At 41.3% G+C, this 27,234-nt stretch overlaps 1 protein-coding gene across 1 annotated transcript in view; it reads left to right on the top strand.

Annotated features, from left to right (window-relative positions):
- LOC113406429 (centrosomal protein of 128 kDa-like) overlaps positions 1 to 26,378 on the top strand; it is a 110,055-nt gene extending 83,677 nt beyond the window's left edge. Inside the window, exons 5-7 of the mRNA XM_026651273.1 lie at positions 6,545 to 6,658; positions 13,131 to 13,239; positions 26,272 to 26,378. Coding sequence (XP_026507058.1) covers positions 6,545 to 6,658; positions 13,131 to 13,239; positions 26,272 to 26,378 — 330 coding nt within the window. The remainder of the gene's footprint in view (positions 1 to 6,544; positions 6,659 to 13,130; positions 13,240 to 26,271) is intronic.
- Positions 26,379 to 27,234: the final 856 nt, after the last annotated feature.

Raw genomic sequence — 27,234 nt, 5'->3', positions numbered from 1 at the left:
TGCCTTTTTTATTAGTGATTATAACTTCTGCATCAATAATTAGAAAGAGGTAGGTTATTGTTTGATTTTTATATAGACATTACATCCTGCAGTTCCCCTGGCAGCGCTATCCACGATGAGGACTGCTGAATGCCTGTGGTTTCACAGCCCAGGTCATTTATTGATAAGTCTGTGAAAACTACATAATGAACATGAAAGCTATTTGAGTGTCAAGGTCATTCATTATGTTAGGTAGATACATCCTCATATATTGAGGGGGGAAATCAAGCACAAAGTTCAGTATGCCAAATTGATAAACATTGTCAGGTCACCTTGAACATCAAATGCTATCATTACTTTCTATTAATGTATACTCCACTGTTTAGGAGTGCAACTCTTACATGTAAAGTGCTTTCTTTGGAAGTCTACAATATGTGCTGCAGATCTTCCACATTCTGTTTGACAGTACCAAGGTTCAAGAATGACTTAGGTCACAAAGCCCCAATTCAGCAAAGGTCTTAAGCATGTGCATAAGTTCCATAGAAGCTAATGAGCTTTGCAGAATCAGGTCCCAGTAGAATGAATGTAGTGGTCTGAGTCTCATCCTTAAACTGTTTGCAGCTTTGTGCTATTGGTTTTTCCTGCTTAGTGGTGTATTAACAGAGAGATTGTTGTGCATAATGAAAGGAGATGCATTAGTAATACAGAACAAAGCAATTTAATTGCCAAATCCTGTTTGCTGTACTCAGACAAGTAGTCCCACTGATTTTAACACCACTACTCTTGTGAGAGAGGTAAGCAGAATTTCGCTTTACTTTATGTACTTCACTTCACTTTTTATCTCAGACAAAACATTTCCTAAAGCACTTTACAGAGTTAATTTGTAGCACAAAAGGGAGAGAGAAGAGAGTTTAGAAATTATATTTGAAGGTTGAAGAGCAATTGATAATTGATTAGCTGTAGCGATACAGAAAGGCTGAGTGGGGTTGTAATGCATACATGCTAACCTGCCATACAACTTGGGTTATAAATTCTTTGGCATGCACAGCCCTTGCCATCATCTTTTGCATGTGAAGCACTACACATCTTTACGGCACTGTAGGAATAATAATGGGTCAAATCATAAAGTCCTCCTTCAGATTTTACTTAATTACTTGATGATTTCAATAAGAATTTTGTTTGTGTAACGACTTTGGAATTTCAACAAATAATAACAACAACAATAATACAGTTAGCTCTTATTTAACCATCATCAGTGATAATTCACTTTAAACACTGCAATTAAATCCATTCATCCCAGTTTTTAAAATATCTTCCTAACAGATCCAGAGAAATGAGTGGAAATAGCTGAGGTTTGCAGTAAATCTGCCTGTATAGTTTCTATACTTGGTTTCTCACCTAATACCTACAAAAGTGTGTTTTTTTCACAGCATAGCTGTCAAATAAAGATATATGGTTGTCTTGACTCATGGGGACATATTGACAGTGTTAGGAGAGAGCCTGTCAAGGCTGGTAAGCCTACAATTAGATCTTTTGGGGCTTAATGGCTAAATTGCTGTGCTGTAATTCTTTTACATTCATGAGAGCCACACAAAATTAGGAAATTCTATTCTGAAAGCCTGTTGTTATTTTCTAAAGGAGAGTTGGGAACCCAATAGCTCGCTCAAACTTTTAAATCAGAATTGTTTAAAACATCCATCAGTGAAAATGCATATTAATTTTCATTTATTTTCTATATAGAATCTTTCATACTGAGAGATCCACGAGCACTGCACAAATTATGTGTATGGGAGACACTGTATTCTGGTCTTTAGAGCACAAGACTGTGAGTTAGGAGACCTTGGGGCTGATTCAGACTTCATCTTGGTTTTACATCGGTGTATGTCCGTTGTCTTCAGTGGAGCTCTGATTAGAGCTGGGTGAATAACTGATTTTTTGCTTCATTGGCAGTTCCCCCTCCTGATGTGGAAAAGGGATTTGAACTTGGGTTTCATGCATTGCAGGAGAGCACCCTAACCACTGAACTATGGGATATTCTGGTCTTTCTCAGTCTCTCCTGTTGAAGTTCTTCCACTTTTGATGAATAATTAACTAGCCATTGGAGTAGGGACTTGAACTAGGGTCTTCTATATTTTAGGGGAGTGTCCTAACCACCAAGCTATAGAGTAATTCTCACATCTTTTCATTGGCCCAATGACTATTCATTGTCATTCATAGTAGCAATTCATAGTATTTAATAATTGGTTTATAAAAAATGGAACACCTTCAGTGGGAGGGAGGGAGAGACCCACACCAGAATATCCCATAGCCTAATGGTTAGGGCTGTCTCTTGCAACTTGGGGCTACTCTAGTTAAAATGGAGGGGGAAATTGAACGTGGGGCCACATCCCACGTGATTGTACTAACCACTAGGCTAAAAATTGTGAAGAAGTGCACCAGTAACACCACAACCACCACCTCCTCTGGTAGTTTTGTGAATGGCAACTTACATCCCAAAAATATTTGGCAAATTCAAATCAAATTTGCAAATAGTTTCGGTTCTACCCAAACTGTATTTTTTGGTGAATAAGCTATTTGCTCAGAAAATTTTGCTCTAGCTCTATTTCTGATATACCTTAGCATGAGTGAGATCAGCATCAGACTCCTGAGCGCTAATCCTGCAATGTGATTTTGGGCAAGAAACTGCACCTCTCTGTGCCTCACTTCCCTTGTCTGTTAAGTTGAGCTGACGATACCTATCTCACAGAGGAGTTGGAGTGGTTGGGCAATTAGTATTTGTAAAGCACTGTGAGATTCCCAAAGGGAAAGCATTCATTCCGATTGTTGTTTTTGCTATTTACTCACATCAGCACTTACATTTACTCAGTGTTGGGCTGGGGGCGCAAACCCTTCTGCACAAAAGGTAGAGAGGAAAATTTTAGGAAGAGTCACAAGGGCAGGCTTTTCAGACAAGTGAAATAAGTTGGGTAATATCCACATAGAACAGACAGGACCTCCATTTTTAAGGTCTTTTCTGAAGAGCTTCTACCCAGTAAACTTGGTGGAACTCATGTGGTCCAGGGAAAATTAGGTGTTTTTTTTTAAAGTATAGATGTGCGCTGAAAAGTGTCATTATAAAAATGACTTTGTGGGGTTCTATGTATGTTGTTTCTCAGTGACTTCAAAACAAATTTACCGAGTTTACAAATCGGATAATTTTTTTTGTAACTGCCAGCTTTGCAAATTAAACTGGGGTCTGAATGTGAAGTTGAGTTCCTTCTGACTCATATAATCATTAACATCAGTACTGAAGATTCTGAGACTGGAACTTAGTTAATAAATCTTTTGGTGAAATGTGTGCCTGATTAGACCCTAGCTTACTCTCCAGTAGCTGTGTTGACTCTGCAAATCCACCTGTGAGTAAAGGTGGGAAAAAACTTTGCTTTTTTTCAGTCAAATATGTGGAGAAAAGATGATCTTGTGGTGAAATCACTGAATAAGGATTCAAAAGATCTTATTTCACTCCATGCTCTGTCACAGACATCTTGTGTAATTGTGGGCAAGTCGTTTAATCTCTATGTGCTTCAGTTCCCCATTGGTACAATGAGGACAGCACTACTTAATTTCTCCTTCCCTTTGTCTGCCTTGTCTGTTTAGATTTTAAGATATTTGGGACTGAGGCTGTCTCTTACTATGGATTTATAGAGCACCTAGCACAATAAGGCCACCAGCTTTGGTGAGGCAGTATAGTCATGCAAATAATAAATAGTTTTAATGATATCATAATTAAGGCTACGATTTAGTAATCGGTATTTTTAGTAAAAGTAAATGGACAGGTCACAGCCAATAAACAAAAATTCACGTCCTGTGACCTGTCCATGACTTATACCCATGACTTAAATCTTAGCGGAGGGGGGAGGGGGTGGCACTGCTCGGGGGGAAACCCCGGGGGGGTGGCCCCGGGGCCAGCTGCACCAGCTGCTGGGGGCCACCAAGCAGTGGCTGCTGTAGCTGCCCCCGGGGCCGCCCACCTACCGCTGCTCCAGCCGTCCCGGGACCACTGCCGGGGGCCGCCAAGCAGCGGCTGCACCAGCTGCCCAGGACCGCTGCTCAGGCAATCCCCAAGGTCAGCTGCACTGGCCGCTGCTCGGGACTGCCCAAACAGTGGCGGGTACGTCTGGCCCTGGGGCCACTGCAGCAGTGGCTGGTGCAACTGGCTGCGGGGCCACCTGAGCAGCTGTCTGCAGAGCCACTCCAGCAGCAGCCATTGGGCTGTCCCCGGGGCCACCTGAGCAACTGGCCCTGGGGTCAGCCACACTGGCCTCTGCAGAAGTCACAGAGATCGCAGAAAGTCACAGAATCCGTGACTTCTGCAACCTCCATGACAGACAGGAGCCCTAATCATAATAGATGGACTTTAATTCAAGGAGAACTTCGGTTGAGTAAGATCATGGCATCTTTGTGTAGCCATTTTTCTGACCATAAATATCCACCCTTATTTCCCTGAGCCAACACCTCAAGAAAGAATGGTTACAAATACCAGATTTTTAAGAAAAGCCTCACATATTTACTAAGAGTACATTTTCCAAGACAGAGAAGTGCTCTCAAAGGGATATTTCTGCTGTACTACAACTTTATCAGATCCTACAAGCTAAGCAGTGTCAGTCCTGATTTGTATTTGAATGGAGACCTCCAAAAAACACCAAAGTATTGTAGTAAATGGTGGTGGTTGGTCTGTATATGGTATTCTTCCTTCCATGTCAATCTGCTATGGATTGCAGATACATAATTTAGATATGCAACTCAGGGTTCAGTTTCATATCCAGACTTTTAGTTCCGGTCTATCTCTAATACTGTATATCTGTATAACACTGTTTGAAAACTTGCCACTTGGTACAATTTGAAGTACAAATTTGAATTTGGCAGTATTTGGTCCCTTATGCTGGAGGTTTTTGATTATTTTATATAGGAAGACAAAATTATATTTATTAAATGTGAGTTCTGTCATGTTTCCTAATTGGTATGCCCATGTAGGTGGTGGTTATCATTTAAATGCTTGAAAATTGTGCTTTTATTGAGTGTTTTCCTACATTAAGCCACAATAACTACCTGACTGCAGTATTATAGAGAGCTAGATTTTTATCCCTTTGCTGTGAAGGTAGGGTTTGATTTGAGGTTCTGTTAGTATTTCAGTTTGAAATGATACATTTGAAAATGATGCTTCCATACTATGGGGAAGAATATCTCTTCTAGATCCTGCTAAGTACAGCAGAGTCCTAGAATATTACAGCACACTTCCAGCAAATTTCACTTTGCTGTAGGATGAACAAGTTAAGCGCTTCAACACTGTTTTTCTCTTTCCAAGACTAATGTTAGTTGTCCCCCATATATCAGTGGTAGAGTGGGGTTGGACAAAAGGAGGCACTTCTCTGTGTAATTATGGTTCACAGCCTCTGTTGCACCCCACTACACTGACTCTTTTAGGTGGCGCATTGGCTAATTTATCACGTGTCTGTGTTGCATTTTTTTTTCATTTCCAAAACATTGTAAGATAGTACCCTCAGAACATCTTTCTTATTTATTTTTGTATTAAGGTAAAGTTACAATAAAACATTAACATACAACATTGTACTTTACTTATTCAGGATCAGGGTAATATTCAAGGAATTTGACTAAAGATTATGACTTGCTGGCTGGGGAGCCCTCCTCCTCTGAATACTCTAAAAAGGGTGACCACATTTCTAAATACCTATCCTCTTCTTGGAGCTTCTCTTGTGTACATACTTGCTGTAAAAGTTTTTCCATTATAAGGACACTCCAAATTTTACTATACCACAATTCCCTAGAATGAGAAGTCACATTTTTCCAATAATGTGCAATACAAAGTCTAACAATAAAAAAGAAATTAATTTGTTGTTCCATTTAAAATGTAGATCTTTACTGGAGCATTAAGTAAGCAGATATGGGGATCTCTAGGAAGCTGCCATTTTGTCATGAAGTGAATCTCTTTAATAATTTCCTCTCCAAACTGTCTAATTCCTGGACACAACCACCACATGTGCAAGTATGTTCCCTTTACCCCACAACCTTTCCAACAGAGCTCCTCCCTAGCTGCAAAAATATGATGGATCTTAACTGGAGTCATATGCGATCAGTATCGTAATTTATAAAAAAATTCTTTATGAGCTACACAAAGGCAGCTGTATCTAAATACCCTAACTAATTTTGTTTTTCCCCCATGAAAGAAATATACTGAATTCCATGATACGATTTAGTTCTGGGGGGAAGTTGTAAAGAATCATTGATTAATCAATATTAATTAGCAAGGGGGAAAAAGCCTTTTATTTTTAAATTTGATTGTTTTCATCTTAACGTCAGGGTTCTGTAGAGAGCCTCTTACACCTTCATCTCCAGCAAGGCAATAGGGGTCCTATATTTCTAGCCCTGAACGCCAGTATTTAATCAGCCCTTACTGTTTTGAATGTCTATTAGCGATACTCTTATTTACATGAGCAGACTAGGTTTCTTTCTTTAGCTTTAGTTTCTCACCTTACAAAAACAGTCAGACCTTTTTATGTGTTTCCAGGAATCTCATCGTCAGAGGGAGATAATTGAAGAGAGATACACTAAATACAAGGAAATTGTGGGCTCTCTACAGCAGCAGCTGGAGGATTCAAAGCGCAGAATCAAAAACTTCAAAGTATGTCTGTCTCCTTTCTCTTGTGTTGTTCCCTCTTGCATTCAGTCACTAGCAGATGCGCATTTTATGGAGATTAGCTCAAGTTGCAGGCATTGACTAAAATCCTATATGAGCAATGTTTCTGCTTCGCTTATCAGGCCTTGCCTGCCAAGTGTGCAGCCAAATGGGCCCCAGCTCTGTCAGCATTTATTCCCTAGAAACACCCCATTGCACTTTTTCTATTTGCTTTCCTTCTGGTCCTCTAACTTAAAAGGTAAATTTAGAGACCTAATTTTCCCCAATTCCCCAAGTGAAAAGTACCCTGATCCCCTCTCTCAGCTACCAACCTCATCGACTTATAGCAAAGTGCTCATTCATCATGTCACTTCTCATTGGTTACACTGCCAATAGCCACTTCCTTTAACTGGAAATTGAGAATTTCTTGTGGCACAGGGGGGCAGGGCAGCTTCCTGCACCAGTCAAGAAGGAGTTAAAGAGCTAATGAATCTTTTAAGGATGGGTCCTTAAAAGGGGAGGATCCAGGTTCACGCTGGGTAGCATCTGGTAACAACTGCACTAGAGCACAGAGCTCCCTGGTCCCAGGCAACAGGCTGTCTACTGAAAAAAATGCTTGAGAGCACCAGCCACACTGAGCCCTTTGATGAAAAAGAGGGACCAGCTTTTCCTTACTTTTCTTTGTGAAGCTCTGGGATTCAGCCGGGGTTGTTTGGACATGCAAGGGATAAGGAGCCCAGATCTTCCTCCCAAGGACTATTGGCCTTTACCCTGCAGGAGGCTGCAGGGACCCGGCCCATTTGTGAGCCATGGACATCTTTGTCTTTTTCTTTTGGACTATTTTAGCCCCGACCAGAAGAGGGCAGACTCCCTAAGAGTTATGTATCCCAAGTACATAACCCAGACTACAGTCCTGCTGCCCTCCAAAGAAGGATATCCAAGACCAGAGAGGGGCACCCTGCCTTTAACCCAGCGGGCCGTCAGAGAGATACAACTTATCACACACAGAAACAGGCAACAGATGATGGCAAAGACCAAAATAAAACAAAAGGTCCTTACCAATATTCTCACAAAACAACAGAGACAAAGTGAAACTCGCTTTCTTTCAACTATTTTGCAGGCCAGTGTTCAAACTCTAGTCAAGTTTCCCATGCTTCTCTTGACCTGCTGCTCACAAACAGGGAAGAATTGGTAGGGGAAGTAGAAGTGGGTGGCAACCTGGGCAGCAGTGACCGTGAGATGGTCGAGTTCAGGATCCTGACAAAAGGAAGAAAGGAGAGCAGCAGAATACAGACCCTGGACTTCAGAAAAGCAGACTTGGACTCCCTCAGGGGACTGATGGGTAGGATCCCGTGGGAGGCTAATATGAGGGGGAAGGGACTCCAGGAGAGCTGGCTGTATTTCAAATAAGCCTTATTGAGGGTGCAGGAACAAACCATCCTGATGTGTAGAAAGAATAGTAAATATGGCAGGTGACCAGCTTGGGTTAACAGAGAAATCTTCAGTGAGCTTAAACACAAAAAGGAAGCTTACAAGAAGTGGAAATTTGAACAGATGACTAGGGAGGAGTATAAAAACATTGCTCGAGCATGCAGGGGTGTAATCGCAAAGGCCAAAGCACAATTGGAGTTGCAGCTAGCAAGGGATGTGAAAGGTAACAAGAAGAGTTTCTACGGGTATGTTAGCAACAAAAAGAAGGTCCGGGAAAGTGTGTGACCCTTACTGAATGGGGGAGGCAACCTAGTGGCAGATGATGTGGAAAAAGATTAAGTGCTCAATGCTTTTTTTGCTTCGGTCTTCACAGACAAGGTCAGCTCCCAGACTGCTGCACTGGGTAGCACAGTATGGGGAGGAAGTGAGCCGCCCTCAGTGGTGAAAGAACAGGTTAAGGACTATTTAGTAAAACTGGACATGCATAAGTCCCTGGGGCTGGGTCCAATGCATCTGAGGGTGCAGAGGGAGTTGGCTGATATGATTGCAGAGCCATTGACCATTACCTTTGAAAACGTGGTGATTGGGGGAGGTCCCAGATGATTGGAAAAAGGCAACTATAGTGCCAATCTTTAAAAAAGGGAAGAAGGAGATTCCGGGGAACTACAGACCTTAGTCTGAATCCTCACCTTAGTCCCCGGAAAAATGATGCAGCAGGTCCTCAAGAAATCCATTTTGAAGCAGTTGGAGGAGAGGAAGGTGATCAGGAACAGTCAACATGGATTCACCAGGGGCAAGTCGTGCCTGACCAACCTGATTTCATTCTATGATGAGATAACTAGCTTTGTGGATAGGGAGAAAGCGGTGGACATGATATATCTTGGCTTTAGCGCAGCTTTTGATATGGTCTCCCACAGTATTCTTGCCAGCAAGTTAAAAAAGTATGGATTGGATGAATGGATTATAAGGTGGATAGAAAGCTGGGTAAATCGTCGGGCTCAACGGGTAGTGATCAACAACTCCATGTCTAGTTGGCAGCCGGTATAAAGCGGAGTGTCCCAGGGGTTGGTCCTGGGGCCAGTTTTGTTCAACATCTTCATTAATGATCTGGATGATGGGATGGATTGCACCCTCAGCAAGTTTGCGGATGACACTTAATTGGGGGTAGAGGTAGATTTGCTGGAGGGTAGGGATAGGGTCCAGAGTGACCTAGACAAATTGGAGGATTGGGCTAAAAGAAATCTGATGAGGTTCAACAAGGGCAAGTGCAGAGTCCTGCACTTAGGATGCAAGAATCCCATGCACTGCTACAGGCTGGGGACCAACTGGCTAAGAAGCAGTTCTGCAGAAAAGGACCTGGGGATTACAGTGGACAAGAAGCTGGATATGAGTCAACAGTGTGCCCTTTTTGCCACAAAGGCTAATGGCATATTGGGCTGCATTAGTAGGAGAGTTGCCAGCAGATTGAGGAAAGTGATTATTTCCCTCTATTTGGCACTGGTGAGGCCACATCTGGAGTATTGCATCCAGTTTTGGGCCCCCCACTACAGAAAGGATGTGGACAAATTGGAGAGAGTCCAGCGGAGGGCAACGAAAATGATTAGGGGGCTGGGGTACATGACTTCTGAGGAGAGGTTGAGGCAACTGAGCTTATTTAGTCTGCAAAAGAGAAGAATGAGGGGGGATTTGATAGCAACCTTCAACTACCTGAAAGGGGGTTCCAAAGAGGATGGAGCTAGGCTGTTCTCAGTGGTGGCAGATGACAGAACAAGGGGCAGTGATCTCAAGTTGCAGTGGGGAAGGTCTAGGTTGGATATTGGGAAAAACTATTTCATTAGGAGGGTGGTGAAGCACTAGAATGGGTGACCTAGGGAGGTGGTGGAATCTCCATCCTTAGAGGTTTTTAAGGCCCAGCTTGACAAAGCCCTGGCTGGGATGATTTAGTTGTTGTTGGTCCTGCTTTGAGCAGGAGGTTGGACTAGATGACCTCCTAAGGTCTCCTCCAACCCTATTCTTCTATGATTCTATGAAGACTCCAAGCTATGTTCAACGATTTAGTTGTATTTGGAGGGCTTTGTTTTGTTTTGGGGTCGTATGTAATGTCTACAGATTCTGAGCTCATAAGCGTGGAATTATTGATCTATTTCCTCTGGCAGAGAAATAAGAGAGGTGTTCTGGGCATTGACTTCCAGCTGACAGTGTAGCTATAGTAAGAAGCCCATGACTTCTCTGACATGTCCAAGCTATACTTCTATAGGAAAGGACTAACAGAAAGTGTGCAAGACAGCATCCATTTCAGTTCAAGTGCTGGAGTTAACCTTCAACTTCCCCCACTTCTCATGTCCCTCCACAGCAGTTGCCATCAGCAATTACCAGATTTGGAAACCTGTTGAAATGCTGGCTGGCAGCAAGGCCTGCATCAGCTGAGAATATAATGCAATATTGCACTAAGCTGACCGAGCTCACTGTGCTGGCTTGATCTGAATTTATATTAAGAACCCAATACTTGGCTTATTCCAAAATAATAATTTCCCCTTTCTTTAGACAACAGGAAACATTTCCTGGCTTCCCTTTAGTCAGGCCTAATTTGTTTTTTGCACAATATATAGTTGTCTTTGCTGTCACAGGTGTTGCAAATAGAACGGAATGTTCAAAAGCAGGTAACAGAAGGGTGCTAATCTGATTTCAGTGATCAGCCTGGCTTAGATCAAGAAATCCCTCTTTATTGCTTGCATTTCTTACCCTGCACTGAATTGTCTTATCTGCCTCAAATACACTATTGTTTTGCTTCGTTATGTTACTGTTACAATTTATCATTAGCTATTCTATCACTCAGCCTTATGGAAGAGAGCGCGATCTAAAGAGATCAAAGTTCCTGCTTGCTAACTGTTTCAATTCACACTTTATATACAGTGCAGTACACTCACTGTATAAAGTAGCCAAGTATTTGGTAAGTGATAAGGAAGTGTATTTTAAAAGGGAGTTTTTATAAAGAGCTTCTGTGGTGTGCAGTAGCCTCATATCAACCTTTTTACATACAGCTTCTTGCCTCAGTCAGCCTCCCTCCTCCTGTATGACCTGTAAGCCCTTCCTCGCCGAATGTGCTTCTTTCAGCTTGCTTTCTGACATTAATCTCGGAGAAGGCACTATTTGGTCTCACTTTTGGACCTCATTATTTTATTTTAAGCAACAAAAATAAAAACAAACACAAACCAGAAGGTGCATGATCACTCTTTGTAGATTGCTATCCCAAGATCAATTTTGCCCCATCCCTTTGTTTTCAGTTCTCACCTCCCTCCCATACTCTGTAATTTCATCTATTGAATTTAGGCTCATGATAGGCTGTAAAAAACCCGGTTGCTTAGAAGATCAGGACAAGTTATAAGTGCTATCTGGACAGATAGAAATGTCAGATTTCCTGCAATGGGGGAGGTGGGGAGTGGGCTGAGTAAAAATAAGCATAGTACTGAACTGTCAGTCGGGGGGCTGAAAGATAGTGGAGAAAAGAGAACTGAGGGTAGGGGAAGGGAGCAAGAGGAAGGGTAGAACACAGTAATAGAACTGATAATAAAACAATATGTAAAATAACAAAATGAAATGAGAGAGAGAAAATTCACAGTGATGGGCACTATGCTACATAGAACTGAACATTTTAAGAAAAGTTCCCTGCCCTGAACAGCTTACAACCTAAATATGCAAACAACGACAACAACAAAAAGCAAAACCATGAAGGGTGTGGGAAAAGGGTGTAACAGAGAAGCTGCCAACTCTGCAAATGGAGAGGCTTGTTGCAATGCAGAGATTGCAGGTGCAGTACCTCAAGTACTGCTTGTTAATAGGTCTGTTTTAAGATCGGATTTTTGGAGGGTGTGAAGATGAAGGAAGAACAGCTCCACAGTTCCATATTCAGGAAAAAATCCTGAAATTTGTTTTTTCTTTTAAAGATTATTACTGTAGGATGTATATTCTAGGTACCTCACTGACACACAAGGGGATTAATGTGTGTAATTCCCGTTAGTATTAATAGGAGCAAATCACCTGTACATTAATGGGACAAAAGCTCCCTTTTAGTCTCTAAATTAATGCTGGGGGGGAGGCGGTTTCCAAAGTGTAATTCTACTAAGAATGATAAATTGCAGGATGCTTTTAAGAAAATCCCCTGATGCTTTTTATGAGGAAATTGAGTAGCAAAGTGTAGTATTCCATGAACCAATACATATGAGTGTTATCCCTTCTCATCTGAAGAAATAAAGTAATTAGAAACTAAGCCAACCCGTTAATCTTGTTTTGGAGAGCAATATATCTAAAGACCCCTTGCTTCAATGCTAAAACACATTTCCAGATATTTTTGGTTAAATTGCATTGTTTAAATGTTCTACTCTAGCCTCTAGACCAAGTGCCTCCTCTCAACAAAGTAATATGTTGTATGCACATATCCAGATGCTCTTTACTGTATAAATAAGAACAGCATATATGGTATTTTACTTTATTTTAAAATTGGGAGGAAAAATGGAAAAGCAATTTCAGGTTTTCATAGGTGAACTATCAAACCTGTATTTAAAAGTTTTGGATTTAATTAACGGAAGGTGAAAATGGATTTGAGTTTTGCAGTTACTTAGATTTCTTGTTGGAACAAGTTGATGTGGATCAGTGTTCAGTTGTGTCATCAATGCATGCATGCTCTGTCCTTCTGTTTCGTTCTGGGGTCTAGATGTGATTATACAGGAAAGGAAACATGCCACATTTATACAGCTCGTTATAGTGGCAAGAAGCGGCCAAGCTCCCTGGGCAAAGCAGGGAAAGTAGCTTCTTTCTAGGAGTTCTGAATGTTGACAAGGGCAAGAAATTTGGGACAAAATCAGATGTAAACCTAACTACAAGATTTATGTTCTGGGGATTGGAATCAGAGTTTATCAGTTTCATGCTAAAAAATAACATCTCTGTGTATAACTAAACTGGAGGCTGTTTTTAATCTCAGTAAATAAGGAGATATATAACTTAAGTAATGCAAATTTTTCACAGAAAGCATGTTCATTGCCTTTCTTAGGATGAGAAAATGGATGCTGATGTTTCCGACATACAAGCGGCAACTCTCTCCTCCAACTGGCGGACTAAAACCAGCTTTATGTCTAGCTCACTGCTTTCAGATTCAGGCTGTAAGTATTGTTATTTAATAGGAAAACGCCACAACACAATTGGGTATCCTCTGCTTTTAAAACTATTTTAGTGGAATGACAGAGACCCCATTGAAATCATCATAGGATTCTTGCTGGCTTTCAGCTTCAGGCACTGAATTTATTGCTTTACCTAGTTAGTGCTATGTCACACTGGGATTTTTTCCATTTGGAAATACTGCATTTTGTCAGCAAAGTCCAGAAGAAAGAAAATTACATGCATTGTAATATGAATCCTGGCAGTGGTAACCTTAGATTTAAAAGACACTGCATTTTCAGGTCACATGCAGATACCCAACCAAAGCACCCCCTACGAATTCCTATTAATTATTCTGTCTGACATTCGTGCCAGTGGAGTGTAACAGCAGAAGCAGAATTCCCTGTCCATTACCTCCTTTTTGGAAAGTTGCTGTTTGGTTGCAACTTCCAGCCCATGAGTTTATGCGTAACAGGTCACAAGAGTCTGCGGCAGTCTCTCAAAGAGGTAGTGATGTGATGAATGGGAGACTCTGAAGGGATGATGAGTTCCAACTCTGATGAAGTTGATCCTTTTCTGAACACTACTAAACCATCTCTGCCACAACTGACTTACAAAAATACCTCTGAAGAGATTATTTGGTCTCTGGAACAGGCCAGTTTGCAGCAGGCATCAGATTTTTTTTTTTTTTTTAATTCTGGAGAATGATACCCCTACAATTGTGTCACACACACCCCCAAATAATTTCAACATATACAGGTTGAATGCTGTACTATACGTTTGAAGCATTGTACTCTGTATTTTTCTGAAACAGTGTCAGAGTTCAGTGCTACCTGCACCTTTCATCCATCTTTGGTCTCTCTGAGAGGCCCCATACTGGTGACAGGCCTTGAGTCCTCACCTCCTCAGTGTGGAATCCTGTGGTTCTGTCACTCTTAAACTGTCTCACAGGGGTGCCGCACTCTGTACCAACTATGATTGCTCAGCAGACCCAGTGAATTTGGCTACCTTGGTTCTTCCCTTCTGAGCTATGACCAATGGTAAATAGTTACCCAGAACAACCTTTTCAAAACCAAGTATTGTTTAATCACAACAGTAGATACACAGCATGTCATGACAAAAGGTTTTGAAACACAGTAAGAGGTCTACACATACATCTGTTTTGCCTATAGGCTTAGGGGAGGGATAGCTTAGTGGTTTAGGGGAGGGATAGCTCAGTGGTTTGAGCATTGGCCTGCTAAACCCAGGGTTGTGAGTTCAATCCTTGAGGGGGCCACTTAGGGATCTGGGGCAAAAATCAGTACTTGGTCCTGCTAGTGAAGGCAGGGGGCTGGACTCGATGACCTTTCAAGGTCCCCTTCCAGTTCTAGGAGATAGGATATCTCCATTTATTTATTTATTTTATTAGGTAGGCAAGCTTATCCCAGATACCCCAACCTCTGGGGACTTGAAGTTCAGTCTTCTCCCCAGAGGAGTTATTTAAGTTAAGTACCATGAACACAAGAATAAATGGCTATAAACAGACCATCAACAAGTTTAGGCTCAAAATTAGGTGATAGTTTCCAGCCATCAAAGGAATGAAATTCTGGAATAGCCTTCCAAGGGGAGCAGTGGGGGCAAAAAACCTAACTGGCCTTAAAGACTGAACTTGATAAGTTGATGGAGGGGATGGTGTGATGGGACTGCCTACCGTGGTATATGACCCATCGGCGACTGCCAGTAGCAAAATCCCCAACAGCCGGAGATGAGACACTAGATGGGGAGGGCTCTGAGTTACTACAGAGAATTCCTTCCCAGGTATCTGCCTGGTGGGTCTTGCCGACATGCTCAGAGTCCAACTGATCACCATATTTGGAGTCGTGAAGGAATTTTCCCCCGAGTCAAATTGACAGAGACCCTGGAGGGGGGGGGGGTCATCTTTCTCTGTAGCATGGTGCACAGGTCATTTGCAGGTTTAAAATAGTGTAAATGGTGAATTCTCTAACTTGAAGTCTTTAAACCATGATTGGAGGACTTCAGTAACTCAGCCAGAGGTTAGGGGTCTATTACAGAAGTGGGTGGGTGAGGTTCTGTGGCCTGCAATGTGCAGGAGGTCAGACTAGGTGATCACAATGGTCCTTTCTGACCTTAAAGTCTATGAGGTAAAATTTAAAAAGTAAATGACCCCGATATTATCTTTTAAATACCAGCAAGTGGAGCTATCTGAAGCTATTGTTCTCTTTCCTGCATGTGTGCAAATAACCCCTGCCTGAATTAACCTCTTGCAATCCTATAGCAAAAAACATACAATACCAATCAACCACAATATATAATATTCATATACGATTACAGGCATCCCCATGTCCTTCACACAGAGTAAAGATATTCTCTATGAGTGGCATTTATAGGAGTTTATTAGCCAAGTAATTTTTACCTACTTCAGCAGTTGTGGTTCTGAGAAACAATTCTGGAAAGTAAACAAATAGATTTGCCAATCCTTTATTCTTCCTCTCTGACCCTAGACAGGGCTTCTTGCAGACTAATATAAAAACAGTGTTTTGGTTGGAACCCTTTGTTAAAATATTGGCAGACCGAAGGCTGCCAGACCCTGAGTGAGCATTACAGGCAGGCAGAAAGTGATGAGGGGATGGGAAACAATTTTATATTCCATGCCTCTGTGTGTGGGGTGGCGGTAAGATAGCTATATAGAGAGGGAACTGGATTGCATTCATTTATGTTACCTGACAAAGGGCCTTGCAAAACTATGGGCCATCTCTGATCCTGTAAAGTGATAATTAGTGCTTCCATAGCAATCTTCATTTTTATAGCACTTCACAAACTATATTAATTGCATAGTGCATGGGATTATCATCGTCGTTTCATCATACTTCTTCTGTTACAGTCCTTGGTTATGAATCTTTGACAGTCACCTCTTAATTTAGTATCAATCAGATGAATCACAATAACATACTTCTGTGAAACCCTACAGAAAATCTACCAATTTATTCTGCCTTGGTCTGCTGCTTCAGCACATCTGAGCTCTTATATCTACACAGCACAAGGAATCTCACCACAGAATCAGAGGAGATACTCTTATTTTTAGGTGGAAGTCCTGACACAGTCTGTCTTGCAGTGCAATCTAGTAACTATCAACTATCTCAATGTTGTAACTGAAATCAGTATATTTGAAAATGTAGACAAAAATCCAAAAATATTTATAATAAATTTACATTTGTATTCTATTATTGTTTAGAGTGTGATTAAAACTGTGATTAATCAAAACTATTTTTAATCTACTTAATTTGTTTTGCATTAATCACTTGAGTTAACTGTGATTAATTGACAGCCCTACTTTGTAGTGATGGGGGTAAATACAAATGTGGAGTCTTTGTTTGTGTATTATTACATCTATCCTTGATTAAATATGATTTTCTTCCAAATAAGAACTGGAAACACAGTTAGCAACTATCATTTTTATAACATTCATGGATTTCTGTATGGGAAGTAGAATGAACTACCTGATTCAGGGGACATACTTGAATCATACCTGAAAAGGGGCCATATCAAAATATCACAACCACATGAGGCAAAGAGCAAAAATTGAATGGGTCCTTGAAATGGAATTCTTCTTCAAGCATTAGAGGAGTGGTTCCACCAGGGTAGAGCAAAATGCTGGAGTAGAGTAACGTGGGGTAAGCTTGAATGGCCACTCCCCACGATGTACCTGTTCTTTGGCTGAACAGTGGAATTCATTTTCTAGAGCTAATCAGAAACCTTTCAGCAGAACTAAACTCTCTGGAGGAAAAAAAAAAAAAAGCGGCTGCTTGATAAGAGCATTGATCCCACTTTAATCATTATGGTATATCTGCATTCAACATCATATGGGGAAAGTTCCTTTCTAAGAATATAAATGTGGCTGAACGATTGCTGCTTACTTAGTTTTTCTTAACTTTTATAATTGGTTGGGGAGGCGTTTCCCATATGGTCATTTTGGCTAACCCATCCTCATAGGTCTGGTGGTAATCCTCTCATGAACCTGTCCAGCACTATGATTTCTATCATCTTCTCCATGCTGTGGATCTCTGGGCACAGCCACTTCCGTGTTAGATGGATCAGGTCGAACAATTGTGACCTCGGCACTTTGCCGTCCTGGTACCTCCACTCATAGAACCTCTGGGCCCTTATAGCTGTCGTCACCCCAGATCTCGCCAGGATCTCTGCCTTCAACTGGGGGTAATCTGTGGCTGCTTCTGCTGCTATGTCATAGTAGGCCTTCTGGGCTTCCCCACACAGGAAAGTGGCAAGGATGCTGGCCCACTGGTCTTGGGGCCAGGCCTCATGTAGGGCCATTCTCTCAAAGGCCTCCACATCATCTTCCACCGTCATCTTTTGCAGGTAACTCCTGGCCCTTGGGGTCGCGCCTCATTAAGGCCGTGTGTCAGAGTGGTCAGGGCCTTCAGCTGGCTCACGACCTCCTGCAGGGTGTCTCGATCCTGGGTTGCCTGGGGGGGAGGGATAGCTCAGTGGTTTGAGCATTGGCCTGCTAAACCCAGGATTGTGAGTTCAATCCTTGAGGGGGCCATTTAGGGATCTGGGGCAAAAATCTGTCTGGGGATTGGTTCTGCTTTGAGTAGGGGGTTGGACTAGATGACCTCCTGGGGTCCCTTCCAACCCTGACATTCTGTGATCAGCAGCTGATTCGTTTCCTGTTGCAGTCGTACCGACTCCTGTTGGGTGGTCAATTGGGCCCTGGTAGCCTCTTGTGCTGCTGTGGCCTGCACCAGTGCCCTCACTACATTGTCCATTTTGGGGCGGGGGGGTGATTTACCTTGCCCTGGGATGGTTCTCAGTGCCAGTGCAATGCCACTCCTTACACCACGTGTGGCAAGGCACCCCTTCTGCCTCGCCAGACGTAACGCTCCCTCCTCTGGCCTGGGATAAATCAGCGCCACTCTGGAGTGTGTCTTTCTTCCCTTTTTGGCGTTTGTTTCTCAGAGCCTTCCCAGCAGGTCTCGGGGCAGGCCTAAGGAGTACTCTTTCCCTAGCCCCCTCACTGGAGCAGCTGTTGTCCTGTTGCTGGCCCAGGGTGTCAGTCCTTCCCCTAAACAGGCACTGGGTTTGGGTGTCTCCCACACTAGAGAAGCCTATCTCCCTGCTGCCGCCAGCCTTGCAGCAGTTTGTCCCCCACCCACTAGGAGAGATGTTTTAACAGGTTTCAGGCAGCCCTTAATTGGACTCAGGTGTCCCTAACTGACCTGAAGTAACCCCTTCCCAGCTTGTCGGAAAAAGGGTCTTTAGCATTCTAGGGCTAACATACCTGTTTTCCCAGACCCTCTTGCAGCCGTCCGGCCTGACTTTGTCACAGTCCTTGTTTTTAAAAACCTGAGATGACGTGGAGGACTTTTCTTGTTGCCTATATGGTAAAGAATTACCAATAAAAATCTTATGTGTCTCAGATTTTCTTGTTTCTTTATTCTTAATGGAAAGGAATTGAATACAAAATCTTTTCAAAGTTTTCGTTTCTCTTACCTATTCTGTAGGAGTCTTTTAGTCAGGTTTTTAAGGCTCTGTAGGGAGAAAGGCTTTAGAATCTTTGTTTTGTGCTCTTTTGTGCTAGTTGATTCTGAAGGAATACACAGTTTTTATTCACATGATTAGGTTTTTTAATTTCTCAGTGTACTGATTGCTTACCCTCTTAATAGTAGCTGCTATTGTGGTGGTCTTTACCTTCGTCAAGAAAATGAGTTTCCTCCAAAACCATTAGTATCTCTTTCCAAACTTGATGTGTCACTTATATGGTGAGCCTAATCTCTAAACTGAAGGTCCTACGTTATTTCCAGAATTTTTGAGGACTGTGAAATATTATGGCAGCAATTCACATAACCAACTCTTCTTGCCATCACTAAGACTAAGATTATGTCACGGAATCTGTGACTTCCAGTGATCTCCATGACATTGGGGATCTCCGCGGATGGCAGGGGACCCTCCCACAGCTGCCCAACAGCTGTGGGCAGTGAGACTCCCACAACTGACCAGCTGCCGCTGGTGACCCCTGAGCTGCCCAGCTGCCGCTGCTGGCAGGGGTCCCCCCTGCAGTGGCTCAGCCACTGTGAGTAGCCGGAGCCCCCAGGCAGCTTCCAGCTGCCAACGGCAGAGGGACCCCGAAGCTGTTCAGCAGCCACGGGTCGGCGGGCCCCCACAGCTCCTCAGCCGCCCTGCAGCTGCTCAGTCGACGCGAGCAGAGCCTCCTCTCCTCCCGCAGCTACCCAGACTCCACTGCTGGCAGCCATCTCCCCCCTTTCCCCGCAACTCCCAGCCCTGCAGGGTGTTGGGGACTCCTCCCAGGTACCGGGCAATGGGGTCATGCAGCTCCTAGCCACTGCGGCGGGGACAGGGTGCTGGATCCTCCTCCATCCCCATTTTGTCAGGGATGTTTTTATTAATTTTTGTTTATTGCCCATGATCTGTCCATGACAAAATTGTGGGCTTAGCCATCACCATTGAAAGGCAGGTAGTAAATCAGTCATTTGAGTGACCTCAGTGGCATACGCTCCATGCACTTTTAATTTCAAGCAGTGATATTTATCAGCACTAATTTAAGGCTTTGACAATCCATCTGATCTTCTTTTCCTGAGCCCCAAGGTATTTAATAAAATCGACAATGAGTCTCTCTTACTTTGTCAGTCATTACCTGTGGCTAATTTATCTCCTTGCTTGTTCAGAAACAGAAGACTAGACTTTAGCCATGTGAACCAATAATATTTTTGCTCAGGCACTTGCAGTAGCTGTGTGCTAGACCTTCTAATGTTATATTTTTCTCCCTATATTCTGATGAAAGTTTTCAGATTAACAACGTGGGAACTGAGGTCTTCTACAGAACAAAAACAGTATAGCCAGTAGCACTACAAGCTTCCCCTATGTTTCCCTGCCAGTGTGGTTCAGCCCTGACTTGGAGAGATCATTGTAGGGTAGAAGAGAAGACAATTTTGATATAATTTAGAAATGAAGGTGACTCTGGAATTAAACCTTGATCTATGTAAAATTGTTGGAGGGAAAGAGAAGAAAATAAATGATAAAAAATAAATAAGCTGCAATCTGTGTATTTATAGATATATTTAGTATGGAGATGCTAATTACAGCAGTCAATGAAAGGGATAGCAATTAGTCATCTGCTTCATGTCTGGTCTTCATGTTTTTGTTATAATTTCTACAATTACAATATCTTTTCCATAACCAGCTATTTTATAGAGTGCTAGTTTTGCTTACTATATCCATGTTCTTAGAAAGGAAGAGGTTTAACTGAGAGCATAATTTAGACAAGAAGGCACTCATTAGATACATGGTTTGCAGTCCATATTATTTTCAGCTGCAACTGAAAAAAGGTTAGTCTAAAAAAAATCAGCTACTGGCTGTTATCTATAGAATAATCCTCGGAAATTGCTTTTTTCATGGCCACTGTGTTTTTCTGCAGTTTTATATTACTAAGCTTCTAACAATTGCAGATGCTTTGCATTAGTTCTGTAAATTGATTCCTGTCCTTCTGTTTGTACAGTTTATCGTTTCAAGGTTTTGACCTGGAATATTTCCCAGAAGTCATATAGCTTCTCGGCTTTATATTGTTGACGGGTGTCTCTATCCCAGGCTTTCATACCCTAAGCCTGCAGAGAGGAAAATAGTGGTTAGTCTTCCTGATCTCATAAAACTGGGATCACAGCATTCCATTACCCGTTGGTTTTGCTGATACATAGCACTCTTATATTACCATGGTATATAGTAGGGATGGACTAACCACTGGGCAAAATAAGTAATCCTGAACCTTTGTCCTTCCCACTATAACACATACACCTCCCCCCCACCCCCTCCCCACCCGTAGTGCTGGCTTTCTCTATGCTTCTAGTCACAGGCCATACCTAAGTATTGGCAGACAGTAGTGATTTGTTTGCATCATAGCAAAGATAGGTTTTAAGGGGGGATGTAAAAGAGAATAAAGTGGGAGATTTGCCAATTTTGATGGAGAGTTCTTATCGAAATAAGGGACAGCATGGCAGAAAGCACAAAGGCACATGTGGGGAAAGTAGGCAAGCTGTGATCAAGGCAGACGTCATGGGCAGACCAAAGTCAGGGGATGACGTTGCAGTAAGAAATTAGATTTGAAAGACAAGTTAGGACTAAATGGTGAAGGGCCTTATATGGTGTAAAATTGGAGATGGGGGACAGGGAGAGAGTGGGGTGAAAAGATGGGTGTGAAGTGGTTGGAACAATGGGCCAGGAAGATGAGCCTAGAGACCACATTTTGAAAGAACATCTCAAGCACAGGGTGATAGCTGTTAAAATTTTTATCTTAGTTACTGCAACTGCAGATTCAATTCTTAGTCATAGGTGTCTAATCCTTTTTTAAATCTTTGCTGAACTTTTTGCCTCAATATCCTATGGCAACAAATTCCATAGGTTAATTATACATTGGATTAAAAGAGGATTTATTTTATTTGTTTTAAATTTATTGCCTCTGATTTTATCAGGAGCCTTCTAGTTCTTGTATTACTGGAAAGGCAAACAGGAACTGTCTACTGTTACATCTGTATAAGTCTATATACCAATTCCTTTGTACTGGCTACCAGCTGGTAGTGAAAATAATATGCATTGCAAATCACTGCTTTTAAGACCTTCTCAGCTCTCTGGAAAAACACACCTGAAACGTTCTGTTAAGCCCTTTTTATCTGTGGGATGATGAAAAAAGAATAGACCTTTTCCACTGTAAAAGAAAAGTTTACTATATTTTTTTCAACCAGACAACTCAAAAATGGCTGAACTCTGAAATCTGGTTTGTCAGTAATACTCTGCTAAATGTTTGAAATTAACCAAAGACAGGAACATTTTGAAAATTGCATGCTGAGGGCAGGTCTATGCCACAGATTTCTGCCAACAGAGCTGTGTCAGTCACAGGTGTGATGAGGAGTTCTCTCATAAAATTGTGGGAGCTGTGCCGCAGAAGCCCCTAGTGTAGATACAGCTATGCTGACAAAAGTGCTTGTTTGCTAGTATAACTTGCTTTGCTCAGGTGTGGTGGAATAAGCTATAATGGTAAGAGTTCCTGGTATAAGTATAAACTGTGTCTAGTCTAGGAGCACTTAGCTAGTATCATATGCCTATACCTATACTCATATACCTATACCTATACCTATACTTGTAAAGTGTTCCCAATGTAGACATGGCCTGAGTTTGTAGAAAATGTCATCAACTTTGCAAGCATATAGTTCCAGAGAGATAAACTGTGTTTGCAAGAAGAGTGCTGGAAGTGTACTCTCTTACAAACCAAGTGAGACGTACTAGGCAATGTTTCTATGCCCAGATACCACTCACTGTGTGTTTTCCTCTAGTATTCAAGTTTTTGCCTTAGAAGATTCTTAGTGTCTGAAACTTACTGCTCCCTGAAATCCATCTGAGTCTATCACTTCCTGCTGTTAATAAACCAGAACAAAAAAGCCCTAAAGCCCTAAAGTGTTGCCCATATATTTATTATCTTTCCCATTTTCTTTCTTTTTCTGCTCAGTTTGTAGTGCTCATGGTGTGGTAGACAGAATGGTTTACAAGTTTCCCACGTTAGTGGGAAAGATGGAAAAATCATCATTTTATTTGACTTTTTCTTATTGCAGATTATTATTTTATTTTATTATTATTTATATTATGGTTGCACCAAAAGGTCCCAACAAAGACTGTGCTAAACTGTATTCAAACACCGTGACATAGACTCTGTCCCAAATTGCTTACTGTCTAAATAGACAAGACAAACAGTGGAATAAAGGAAATAGTATTATCCCCATTTGGGCAACAAACATGAAGATTAAGAGTGAAGTTCTGGCCCGATTGAAGTCAGTGGGACTAAGTGACATCCAAGGTCACACAGGAAATATGTGGCAGAGCCCAGTTGAACCCAGATTTACTAACCATTAGACCATTCCTCCCTCCTACAAAATGAAATTAGCTTTAATGAGAAGAGACCAGTGAGACAAAGCCCTGAATGTGATGAGCATTAGAAAATGGTCAGTTTTCAGAATGGAGAGATGTAAATAGTGGTGTCCCTCACGGATTTGTACTGGGACTAGTGCTGTTCAACATATTCATAAATGATGTGGAAAAAGGGGTAAACAGCAGGATGGCAAAATTCGCAGGCAATACAAAATTACTCAAGATAGTTAAATCCAGAGCAGATTGTGAAGCGTTACAAAGGAATCTCATAAAACTGGGTTACTGAGCAACAAAATGGCAGATGAAAATCAATGTTGATAAATGCAAAGTAATGCACACATTGGAAAACATAATCCCCACTATACATACAAAATGATGGGGCCTAAATTAGCAGTTACCACTCATGAAAGAGATCTAGGAGTCATTGTGAATAGTTCTCCAAAAACATCCACTCAATGTGCTGCAACAATCAAAAAAGCTAATAGAATGTTGGGAACCATTAAGAAGGGAGACAGAAAATATCATAATGCTACTATATAAATCCATACCTTGAATACTGCGTGCAGTTCTGATTACCCCATCTCAAAATAAATATATTAGAATTGGACAAGATACAGAGAAGGGCAACAAAAATGATTAGGGGTATGGAACAGCTTCCGCATGAGGAGAGATTAAAAAGACTGAGATTTTTAACCTTGGAAAAGAGATGACTAAGAGGGGATATGATAGAGGTCTATAAAATCATGACTGGTGTGGAGAAAGTGAATAAGGAAGTGTTATTTACTCCTTCACGTAACCCAAGACCCAGGGTTCACCCAATGAAAGTAATAGGCAGCAGGTTTAAAACAAACAAAAGGAAGTATTTCTTCATACAATGCACAGCAAACCTGTGGAACTTGTTGCCAGAGGATGCTGTGAAGGCCAAAACTATAATGGGGTTCAAAAAAGAATTAGATCAGTTCATGGAGAATAGGTCCATCAATGGATATTAGCCAAGATGGTCAGGGATGCAACCCTATGCTCTGGGTGTCCCTAGCCTCTGATTCCCAAAAGCTGGGAGTGGATGACAGGGGATGGATCACTCAGTGATTGTATGTTCTGTTCATTCCCTCTGAAGCAGCTGGCATTAGCCAGTCAGAAGACAAGATACTGGGATAGATGGACCATTGGTCTGACCCAGTGTAGCTGTTCTTATGTTCTTAGGTCTTATGGGAGGAACTTGATATGTGTTTTATTTTTATTTTTCCCTGATAGCTGCAAAAAATGACATTGCAAAAATTTGTTTAATTTTACCAGCAGTCTCTCTCTAATAGCTTTTCTCTTTATTTCCCAAAAGAAATTGCATTATGAATGAGGCATTTCTAGTTTTCTTAGGAGATGAGCATTGTAAATGTTTAGAGAATAAATAGTACCATGACTGAGAGATTAGTGAAAAATGTGCTCTTCATGTTTCCTGCCAACCTGTCACAGCCTCACACTGGGGGGGTGGCTGTGTTTCTATCCAAAACAGCCCTTAGGTTTTCATTATTATCATTACTCCTTTGAATTGTCTCGCACGAAGGGGCCTCTTAATTTTATGTTCTGCAACGGGAGTCACATCACAGATTTGGGACTCCTTACCTAACAAAACTGAATACGTTATAGTACTTACCTATTGCTTTTCATCTGCAAAGCCTTTTACAAACCACAAAGCCTCATAACTTTGCTGTGAGGTAAGTAGAGTTATCCCCATTTCACTGATGTGCATCCAGTAGTAGTTAACTTATGACTAGCCCATGGTCACCGGGAGACAGCAGCAGAGCCAGGATTAGAATTCAAGAGTTCCTGTCTTCAGTCTTGTGCTCAGATTGGTAGACTGTGCTTCTCTAATATGGTCTATGGAAATTTTCCAGATTTACCTGAGTGTGGAAGAGAAGAGGCTGCACATTCAGAAAAGAAGTTTGTGGCAAATAATGATGGTTTCACACTTAGAAAGCGAACACTGTATAATTCTTAAGAGAATTCCAGTTTCTTTGGTGCAGAAAAATGATAATTCAAAGATTTATTAAGGGCCAAGGAATCAAGATAGTGATTTTACTTTCACTTTTGGAAATTGAAGGATTCTACATTAAAAAGTGAAGACTTGTTCCTTGTTACATGGCTCCTAGGTGGGAGCTGCTAAGTTATTACAGTACCGTTTGTAAAAAGTACACTAAGCATGTTTATAACAAACTGCCAGGAAGGCCCAGTGTTCTGACACTTTTGTGATGCATGCGTGGACAGTACAAGAATGACATTTTGTAGAACTAGAAGCCTGATGTTTGATTCTGTTTCATAACTTGGTGCCTCTGCCTCTTGTCAAGTCTTTATCATCCTGTTAATGTTCTTTTTACCAATGGATAATTACTAGATGCTGCATCTAGTTCATATTTACTTTGGGGCTTTGTGCCATATCAAGCTAAGTTTGTGGAAGTACCCAGAACCAAGAATTAAAAAATTACACATGCACGCCTAAAGTGCATATGCATTAATTCTGATGTCATAAAAATACTGGGGCCAATACAATTTGTTCCTCTAGAATGTTCCACTAAAAAGGGTATTTTCTTTGGGGGGTTTCTGGGGGTTTTTTCTTATTAAAAAAACTACAAAATTAAATGCAAACAAAGTGTAAATACAACATAGAAGGCACATAATTACAATTCTTAAATGTCAGGTAAAGTAGAAGTTAAGGCTTCCTCTGTGTAACAAAACTAACTCGGCCAGGTTAATCCTGGATGGACTTAAAAAATCTGTTTTTCTTGACCAATAAGCACTTATATTACTCTCTGTGTTGATAAATGTATACCATAGTATGTTGCTGTATGAGTGCCATCATCACTTGCATTTTCTGACTTTAAAATTTTAAATTTGTAACCAAAATGTTGTATTTAACATAGCTTTTTGCATGTAGTAGTATATCAGGCAAGCATGGACAAATTCTGACTGTGAAGAACAGCATAGGTCAAACTTATGGTAGCTGCCACTAGCAAATCTATGTACATACTAGCTATTGATAGTATTTCTTTGCAGATGGTTGATTGGTTCCTCACACTCCTTTTTTCTTTCCTTTCCAGCATTTATGAGAAGAATGGTTCCTTTCGATTTAAATACAACCAAGGAAGATCCCATTAGTATTGCTGTCAATGAAATGAAGTCACAAGCAGAAAAAGAGAAGCACTAGAGCAGCTAAAAATTATGCAAAAACACCACAGCTTTCCTTTCTGGAGGTTCAATTCTGCTCCATTGTTTTAAAACAGTAATAATTCTGTCTGTAATCAAGCACAGCTGCACTTACAGGAGTGATGCAGCTTCAGTAACTCATCAATTGCCAAATATTGACTGAAAGTTCATCATAGTTGTTTCAGGGGAGTGAGGCTATTTAAACCTGAAGATAACGGTATGTACCACATCTGCCAAAGGGTTTCATGGCATAAAGCTTTGTCCTCTTTGCATTCATTTCTATAGTTCGCCTGACTAAAGTTCATTCTTGCTTATAGCATACATGGATTCTAAAGATTACTAGATGAAAAACTAGTACACAAACTTTTGCTAAGAGCAAAATTACAGGTGTAAGGAAATTTGGTTGACACTTAAATTTAGGCATTATTTAATAATGATTAATAATCAAGAAACAATTACTAGAAATTACTTTTGTCCCAATATATTATAAGAGGCTTTATAATATGTTGTAGCAAAATATATACATGATTTTAGGTATTTCAGTTTATAAAAACCATGTAACAGGTCATTAACTATTAGAAAAGAATCCAATCAGCAAAGTTTAAAACTAGAACCAAATTTTCCCAAAGTTGAAGGGAATTTAGATCATAGACTGCACCAAACTATCTCTATTGTAGGGGTTTAGAATTATTTCTAAAATATAGTATCTTATAATCCAATGGTATGGCAAGAAGGCATTATTATCTAATGGTTAGAGTAAGAGAATGGCAGTCGGAAGACTGGTTCTCAGCTCTTCTCCTAAGTCACTCTGTGACTTTTTGCTAATAACTTAACCTCTCTGTGCCTCAGTTTCCTCA

This window comes from Terrapene carolina, unplaced genomic scaffold (genome assembly GCF_002925995.2).
Source record: "Terrapene carolina triunguis isolate 2854851 unplaced genomic scaffold, T_m_triunguis-2.0 Scaffold96, whole genome shotgun sequence".
In the NCBI taxonomy this organism is placed as follows: Eukaryota; Metazoa; Chordata; order Testudines; family Emydidae; genus Terrapene; species Terrapene triunguis.
Note: the sequence above shows the minus strand (reverse complement) of the source record. Positions and strands in the feature narration are given on the sequence as shown.